Source organism: Rousettus aegyptiacus, unplaced genomic scaffold (assembly GCF_014176215.1).
Source record: "Rousettus aegyptiacus isolate mRouAeg1 unplaced genomic scaffold, mRouAeg1.p scaffold_m13_p_9, whole genome shotgun sequence".
Classification (NCBI taxonomy): Eukaryota; Metazoa; Chordata; class Mammalia; order Chiroptera; family Pteropodidae; genus Rousettus; species Rousettus aegyptiacus.
The window spans coordinates 19841013-19850414 of NW_023416312.1; the positions used below are offsets into that span (position 1 = coordinate 19841013).

General features: G+C 37.5%; 1 protein-coding gene across 1 annotated transcript; it reads right to left on the reverse strand.

Moving 5' to 3' along the window:
- Positions 1–324: 324 nt before the first annotated feature.
- On the reverse strand, positions 325–8868 carry LOC107511405 (zinc finger protein 134-like). Its single transcript, XM_016145734.2, has 3 exons — positions 8688–8868; positions 914–2889; positions 325–814 (listed from the first exon to the last, which is right to left on the reverse strand). Exons 1-2 carry the CDS (start codon positions 8866–8868, stop codon positions 1337–1339), a joined length of 1734 nt encoding a protein of 577 aa, XP_016001220.2. The 3' UTR covers positions 325–814; positions 914–1336.
- Positions 8869–9402: the final 534 nt, after the last annotated feature.

Consider the following 9402-nt stretch of genomic DNA (forward strand, 5'->3'; position numbering starts at 1 on the left):
CATCAGGGTGAGCTAAGGGTCCATAGGAGATCCTGACATCTAAATCATAAGATCAGTCCCACAAGGCTGGATGGTTTTTCATAAGAGTGCTTAGCCAGCATTACCAATTAGGCCAAATTAGATGGAGAGCTGTTCTCAGCTATCCTGCTATTTTCTCTGAGACACATGATGTTTGGGACCTCCACAAAAGGTCTTCCTACTTTCACGCTGGCAAAACCCATTATTTTTTTACTTTTGATAACATTTTATTTAACCCAATGTACCCAAAATGTTATTTTAACATATAGTCAACATAAAGATTATAAGGAGATGTTTTACCTTTTCCTTTTTCTTAATACTATGTCTTGGAACTCCAGTGTGTATTTTACACTTATGGTATATCTCAGTTCAGACAAGCGAAATTTCAAGTGCTCAATAGTCATATATGGCTGGTGCCTACTGTATTGGACAGCACAATTCTATATATTTAGCATAACCTACAGTCCTAGTTTTCTTCCTAATCGTGGAAAGCAATCGACACCCTTGTAGGTGTGGAGGAAAGAAATGAGCTCAGTAAGTGATAACCTGTTTCCCAAAAGTCCATTTCTTTTCTCAGTCAACTCAACACAGTGAACAGAATAAACTAAAGGCTTTAACAGTTAAGTCTTTTTCATTGTACAAATCAGATCAGTGTGGTAGGCAGTTCCAAAGCTGGTGAAATCCTTCTCAGCTATCTCATGGAGAGTCAATACTGTCTGTGGAAAACAGAAGCCTCTGGAAGACTGCAGCAGATTCCAGCTCAGATCTTTTTGGCAGGAGTTGGATCATGTCCACACTGAAACAAAAGTGGAGAGAGAATGAGGATACCTGATGGGTTCAGATCACTCATGATTCCCTCCAGGAAAGGGGAAAAGAGAGTGGAGGTCTGTCTTACCTGAGTACACTGGGGTAATCGACACACAGCATAAGCCGCTGACTGCTGGTAGAAGTAGGATGGTTTCTGCAACAAACACTGGCAATAACATAACTCAGGCAAAACGAAAAGTCCTGGGAAGGTTAGCAAATGTCAAGTAGCTCCTGAAAGCTTCCCACATACTTGGCACTTGTAGTTATCTCCCCAGTATGGATAACTGGATGTACAAAGTTCAACTTCTGGTCGTTGGGCTTCACCTCAAAGGTTACTTTCAGAATTTGTCTTTTATGAGTCATACTATGTTGAACAAGGAGAAAGCATATTCCCTGCTTTCTTAGGGCCTCTCTTGAGTGTGAATGTTCTGATGCTAAACGAAGTTAAAGATGCAGCTAAAAGATCACCAAAACTGCTACACTCATGAGGCATTTCTTTGTTGTGAATTTTTCATTTGCCAAGCGAGGTGGCAGTGCCTTCTGCATGCTCTTCCACATTCACTTCGCCCACAGGCCTTGCTAGGGTGTGAGCATTTTGTTGAACAACGTGGGGATTAACAGGGTACACTTTCCCACACTGATTGCACGTATAGGAGCTGGTTTTACAGTGAACTCTCTTATGTACTTTGACATAGGAACTGTGGCTAAACAATTTCCCACATCTATCACACCTATAAGACTTTTCTCCGGTGTGGACTTTTTCATGCTTAAGAAGCGCATCTCTACGGATAAAGGTTTTTCCACATCTGTTGCACACATAAGGCCTTTCTCCAGTGTGAATTTTCTGGTGCTGAACAAGTGTGTCTTTACGGCCGAAGGCTTTGTGGCATTCGCTGCACTCATAAGGTTTTGCTCCAGTGTGAATTCTCTTGTGCTGAACAAGCTGGGATTTTCTAGAAAAGGCCTTCCCACATTCATCACACACATGAGGCCTTGATTCTGGGGGAATTCTCTCAGATACTTGGGGGCTGGAGCTGCAGCCAAAGATTTTTTCACATTCACTGCACTTTTGTTCAGTGTTAAAGGCTGCCTCACACTCATCTCCCCTGCATGGCCTCTCCCCAGCATGAGTGGCATGGGGCTGGACAAGTCCAGAGCTGGTTAAGTCCTCCCCATCATCCCAGCAAGTGGGAGCATTCTCTGACCTGTGGAATATGTAATTAACAGAAGGGGCCTGGCCCTTTTCCATTCTAGGGAATGTCTCTCCAATCTGCTGCCTTGGGATTTGGTCAGGGTTTACACTGAACCAGAAGACTGTTCCACATGACTTACATGGGTATGTTTGCTGCCCAGAGCATACTCCTTGCTGCTCAGCCAGATGCAAAATGGCTTTCAAGATTGGGTCACATGTGTCACACTGGTGGCTCTTTTGGACGGAAGGACCCACCTGCGACACTCTTACAGGAACACCCTGCTCACAAGATGCACCTTCAGCCTTCACTCTACCAGAGCAAGAGATCCCCGACATCACCTTTGTCTTGTCAGGAACTTTGGGCTCTCTCACTGGCTCGGACTGCGTAATCATAGTGCTTCTGGAAATCGCAAGTCCCACTGAGGAGGCTAGGAGAAAGTTATCCAGCATCACTTTATAGTAAAGGTGTTTCTGACCCTCACTAAGTAGCTCCCACTCCTCTCGGGTAAGGTTCAGATACACATCCTCGAAAGTCACAAAGTTTTCGGGGGGGCCCATCCCTGCTGCTGCCTCCGCCATTACGGCCGTATCGAGGCCCTGAGATGGCGCGCCCCGGAACGCACCGGCACACTTGGACCACGAGGTCATCTCTACCAGACAAAGAGTCTCACCTACGAGCAGCTGGAGCGGATCACCGCGGTGCCTGCAAGGCGCGGAGGTAGGTCCCGAGGTGGTAACTGTCCTCTGCGTGATGTGGAAGAACCGGGAGAGAAGAAGCCTCTGCCGAGCTCTCTTGGCCACGTTTCTCTGAGAAACTGAAGCCAGAAAGGAAGGTTGAATGCCCGAGACCGGAAGTCCAGCCCCAATGCTGCCTGCCGTAAAGCAGTTTTAACCAATTAAATTAAAGAGAAGAGAGGAGGCTGCAATTGGCAAAGATCGCTTGAGGTAATTTTAAAGTTCAGAATTCTCAGTTTTTATTCAAGTGCATCCACATGTCTCTGTTATGGATTTCATAGTCCTGTTTTCAACTGCATCTGCCTTTGATAATATGATAATAAGTCTTGATATTATGAATTTTATATACGTCTTGCTGCTGTACAGAGTGGCTATTAATTTTTTTTTCCCGTGTTAATCTTGTGTTTAGACACTGTTAAATTCTGTCTTTAGCTCTAATTGTTTGTTGGTTGATTCTTTTGGATTGGTTTTATAGATGATTATGTCCTGTACAAATAATATTTTATTTCATATTTCCCAACTTTTACAGCCATTCTTCACTTATATTTTTTCTTGTCTTAGTGCAGTTGCTAGAACCTTTAAGGCAATGTTGATTAGTGCTGGTGATAAGAAGTGACTTTTAAATTTCAGAATTTAAATTATTCTAGAATTTGCATCTTATACTGTACATATATTTGCTATAAGTATGTGGTAGATAAATTTATGAAAGTTGCTTGCCAATATTTTTTAAATCATGAATGATTACTGGATATCATTCAATAGTATATTGACATATATTCAGTTGATTACATGTACATACACATATACATATTCATTTAGATTGGTTATTTTAGTGAATTAATTTTGTTGGTAAATTTTCTTAAATTGTACTGTTTTGCACTCTTGAGACTAAAACCTTGGTCATGATGTCATTATCATAACGAAATGTTGATTGTGATTTGCTGATACTATAGATTATTGCTTCTGTGCTTATAAGTATGATTAATATACATTTTTACTTGTGCTTCTCTATCTTGGGGGCCCACAGTCATTGCTGAACTCAGAAAATGAAGAATTATCTCTTTTCCATTCTATATATTGCAATAGTTTTTATATAGTTGAAATTAGCTTTAAAAAAATTCAGTAGGTCTGATATCTTTGTGGTTGCAGAAATTTAACTACTCTTTCTTTTGATTTTATGACTTTTTTCTTGACAAGCCACTTGGTGTTTTATATTTCCCTAGAATTTTTTTCATGTCATCTAGACTTTCATCTTTATTCCTAGAATGTTGATCACTTTATTACATAATTTTTACCTTTATTTAGTCTTTTTTCCAGCTTTATTGAGGTATAATTGACAAATAAAATTGTATATCTTTAAAGTATATAATGTGATGAATGTGTGTGTATATATATGTGTGTGTGTGTGTGTATACATATGTATTGAAATGATTACCGCAATCAAATTAATTAACACTTCCATCACCTTTTCAGTTACCTTTTTAGTGTGTGCATGGTGAGAATGCTTAAGATCTACCATCCTAGCAAATTTCAAGTATACAATACAGTACATTTGATCTCAAGAACTTATTCATCTTATATCTGAAAGTTTGCCCCTTTGACCAACATTTCCCTGTTTCCCCCACCATCCAGCCCCTGGCAACCACCATTCCACTGTCTGTTTCTATGAATTTGATTTTCTTTCCCCTAGATTTCACATACGAGCGGGTATATACAGTATTTGTCTTTTTGTACCTGGCTCGTTTCATTTAACATAAGGTCTTTAAGGTTTATCCATGTTGTTACAAATAGCAGGATTTCCTTTTTTATGGCTGAATAATATCCATTATATATATATATATATATATTTTTTTCCTTTACCAATTCATCCATTGATGAACAGTTAGGTTGTTTCAGTATCTTGGCTATTGTAAATAGTCTTACAATGAACATGGGAGTGCAGAAATCTCTTTGAGATACTGATTTCATTTTTTTTTCAAATATATACCCAGAAGTGGGATTGCTAAATCATATGGTATTTAATTTTAAGTAATAGGTTACTTAAATAGGTTACCCATTTTTCATTACCGATATTTATTTACGCCTTCCTCCTCCTTTCTCCTCTTTAAAAATAAAAATAACACTAGACAAAGTCTTCTTTTTATTATTCTTGTGAAAAAATACATATCTGTTGATTGAATCTATAGTGTTTTTTGTTTCATCATTTTGTTTAATAAAATTATTATTTTCTTCTATTTAGAGTGTTTGATATTCTTGTTTTTTTTCTATTTCCTTTCAGTGAAATACTAATTCATTTATTTTCTAGCCTTCTCATGTTCTAATAAGTGCAGTTGAGGCTATACATTTTCCTTTTATCAACACTTTTGCTGAAATACTCAGGTCTGAATTGTAGCATGGTACATTATGTTTTTTATTTTACAAAAATTGTGTCATTTTGAGTTCCACTTTTACCTGCAAATTATTCACAACTGCATATTTTTGGAGATATTTGGGTTAGCATATTGTGTACCTTATGTATTTGTCACGGATTTGCCCAATACGATTACACTGTATTTTGTTTGTGACTCTTGTATGGTAGTTTCAGGAAACTTGAAACTTTGCTTTTGCTTTTATTCATGTTTGTGTACATTTCTGAAAGTGCTTGAAAATAAATTTGATTTCCCTCTCGAGGTTCAAATATAATACATGTATTAACTTACGGCTGGTATTGGGTTATTTGCATCCTTTCCCAAATTCTTTGAATTTTCCACTTTTTCCACTTACAATTACTCCTTCTAATTCTATTATATTTTGCATAATTAAACTCAGAATGGAAGGTTTTACTTAGGACTGACTCATCCAACACTGAGTTTGTTTGAAATCTTCATCATTTACCAACAGTAAGATAACTAAATTGCCCATTAGGTTGGTCATCTCTGTTTTGTCTCTGTTTCTGTCTTATTGTTCATTCCACGTTGGATCCTTTCTTCCTAATTTCCAACCCCTCACAGACCTTTCCTACTCTTTACACTTCTTCTATCACTAGTCTCTCCCAAAGAAAGAATTTTTTTTTTCATTTTGAAGAGGTAGAAAGGTAGGAGGGAAGCTATTAAATTTTTTTCTACTAATAACTTCTCCTAAATATACTAACTCTGAATAAAATTATTCCTATTTTTCTGAACGTAGATGTTCGAAATTATAAAGACAAAGTTTGATTGTTTTTATATCCTCTTTTCATTTCTGCTGAGTCATGCACAATGGCCATCTGACTGAATAAGTGTAGTAAAAGGGTAGAAAGAAATCCAGAATGAAGGGAAATTTGTTTAGTTCTTTTAAAATATCATCTTGTCACTTTACTGGTGCTGATTACACTGCTTCTTTTTCATGAACTGCTCTTCCTTTTACTTATTCCTCCTGCCACAATTCACAAAATCAGTCACTTTGAAGAAAAAAAAACCTTTATGACCTTTATCAAGATGAAGGAGATTTACCATACTGATTACTGAACAGAAGAAATTATAAAATGGAACTTTTAATATTTTAAAGCCATTTGGAATACAGTTCACAAGAATGATTCTGTACAATGTACAAATCGGTGGAGAGATAATGACCTTGGAGAATTTGCACTGGCAGCCATGGGAGGAAGACATGCAGGAGTAACTTTTAATTGCATATTTAATTGACCGTGCAGGAAAATGAATCTCATATTTTGTAGATAGTACAATTACATAATGATTTGAAAATATTATTATCCAAAAAAGTTATTCAGACTATTTTATGGTATTATTAGAATCATATAATATCTCTACTCTGCATTCTTTTGATGGTGCTAAGACAAGTGTCATCCTGTTTTATAGGAGAGGAGTGGAAAGTAGTTAGGAGATAAAATAAAGCATAACTTCTGCTGGTATTTTTAGTAACTTATGATAAATAGCTTTATCAAGAATGCTGAAAAGTTTTTAGACATCATTTTGAAACTATCAGATTTATAATAATACAGCTGAGAGGTATAACTTTAAGGTGGGTTATTGCTTTTCCAGCCAATTAGATATTAATGTAATATGCAGCATATAAAATCAGTAATTTTTTCACATGTTTTCACTTTGGAGAAAGCTAAAGAAGTTGATGCTTTGAAGAATGACTGTGTATTTTTCCAAGGGCGTATGACCTAAGAGCCTTTTAAAGACATCCTTTAGGGACTAAAATGGTAACATACTCAGAAAAAGGCATTGGCTCATTTAAAAGTAGAACCCAGTCAAGGTCTTGTATGTAAGGGGAAATAGAAAGATAGTTTTAGAAGTTATAAAGTAAGAAATGATCTCTGTTAAACATGAGAAAAAGCAAAGGTATTTGCTCAGATGCAAGAAACAGACCAAGCAGTCACTTGCCATGATTGGCAGTGATTTGAGGTGAAAGAAAGGCTTCTGAGGGCACATGGGAACCATGACCTATTATAACTGCAGCTCAGCTATTTATGAGTACAGTTCCATTTAGAATTACGTGAGTTACAGTGATGACTCTCAGAATATAAGCCACAAAACATCTGGCCATGGTTAATGCTGCAGTCCATCTGCTGCCATCTGAGGCTTCCTTAAAAGAAATAGTGTCTGGTTCACAGAAGGGGAGAGTCCCACTGTACTGATCAGACTACTTTTCTGAATTCATCCTAGGTGTAGCCCAAGGGAAATAACCCAGAGCAACAATGCAAGGCATGGAAACTATGTTCTTAGTTTTTGTTTTTTGGGTTTTTTTTTTTTTTGCCAAGAGTAAAGATTCTAGAGGACATCAGTTACATTCTTTTAAAAATCTTAGAGCTCTTATAAAGAAAATAATTTGATTTAGTTTGTTTTGTTTTACCAGAAAGTAATAAAGATATTAGCTTATTAGATGTGTATGGCCCAGTGCCACAATAAATCTTTATACCTATATTACAACTCTGAGTTAGCATGGTAGGTAATGCCTAATTTGCCTATAGATGAGGTTTGTGATCAGTCTGTTAAAAACATCAAACACTGGAAATACACATTGCATAAAGCAGGATACATAAAGCCTGCCCTTTGCATACCAGAAAGAACAGTGCTCCCATTGATGTAGGGAGGAGTAAAAACATAAGTTTTTCTTCCCAACAAAGAGTCCAAGCAGAGAGGACAGATAGCTATGTAGTCCACAGTAGCACCATACTAAAAAGCCTGACAGCCAATTTCCTGGAAGCTTCATTTATTTAGCCTCAACAAGGGAGAAGACAAGGAACATCAAGCAGGAACATGCTGGGCTAGAAAATTTAAGTACAAAGTCGAAAAAGAAATAGTTACTGCCCTTACACTTTCCTACTAATGAGATGTAAAATGTGAGGCTGCGTTTGCATATATGCGCATGTCTGTACATGAATTCTCAAGGTGGCCTTTATATTCTGAAAATAATATGTATTAGGTTATTTTTTTTAACACTGTTTATTAAAGTCAGATAACAAAACACTTGATTCTTCCATAGGTTTTAGATACCACTTTAAAATATTTTTATTTTACTATTTGGATCTAGAAGATTTAACGATCACTTTTAAAAGGTCATCAGTCCCATTTAAAAAATACCTTGGAACTATTTAAACTGCATATACAAAATGTGATATTAAGATGTCATTTTACATACACTAGTTATGTGAAGTAAAACCTAGGCCTTCCCAAAAAATAAATATTCTTAGAAATTCAACATGTATACACACATATATATCTGTGTATGTATACACATGCACACACACATATTGTGAAGCTAAGGGCTGGGTGCGGTGATGAAGTAGGTGAAACAAATCAGCTATAGGTATAAATATTCGCCAAATTCTGCATCTGTGCAAGTGTGGATTGTAGGACAGGACCAATTTCTGGGGGAGAAGTCACTGAGGCCAGGATCCAGAAGGCATGAATATAGGGTGGCAAAGGGTGATGCGTGTCTATGTGTTTACATTTAGCTGATGTGGAGTAGAGTGCACAGATCCTGTGAGTGGCAGAAAGGTCCTTGCACGTCCTCCATCCCTTGAGCCTGCTGCGTTCATACAGACAAAGTGGCGGTCCTAGTCTGGCTGCTCCTACTGCATGCCCACACAGTTGCCCATAGCCTGTCTCCTGGAAACAAGCAGTGGCCATTCCTCTTAGTCTGTGATATCCTTCTCCATATACAGTCCCCTCAGTAATTGCTGTACAATTTTCCCCCCACAAACTCGTGTTCTTCCCCACTTCAGCTTTCGACTTGGGATCAGTAACATTTGTCTGGCTTCTCGGAGGTACCTCTGTGCGTTTATCCTCAGGTAGTCTTATGGATGGATGTCTTTCAGAAAATGGTTATTTTATGTGATTTGTCATGGAATCTCTTCTAATAAATCATTCTTCTATCATATGGCAACATTAAAACCAACAGCAAAAAGCCCCCTAGAAATGAGAACACCAAGCAGCAGTTTGAGGTTCAAGACTCATTAAATGGGATCTTCTTGCACTTCTTAACAGCAAGGGACTTAAGGATATTTAGGGATGAAAGCCAATGTCATCTGGGCTGTTTTCCTTAATCGTGACTCAGGCTCATGATTTTGATATTTGTGGTAGAATATTCTAACAATTAGAGTTTTTAACAATGGATTGAACTGCCTAACGAAGATATGAACTTCATGTTGCTGGGGAGGTTCA

What these genes read in the sequence shown, in the direction of transcription:
- LOC107511405 (XM_016145734.2), bottom strand. Translation starts at nt 8,868, where the DNA reads ATGGCCACTGCTTGTTTCCAGGAGACAGGCTATGGGCAACTGTGTGGG. An exon ending in CTACTCCACATCAGCTAAAT is followed by an intron (nt 2,890 to 8,687) that starts GTAAACACATAG and finishes GCTTTACGGCAG; the next exon opens with GCAGCATTGGGGCTGGACTT.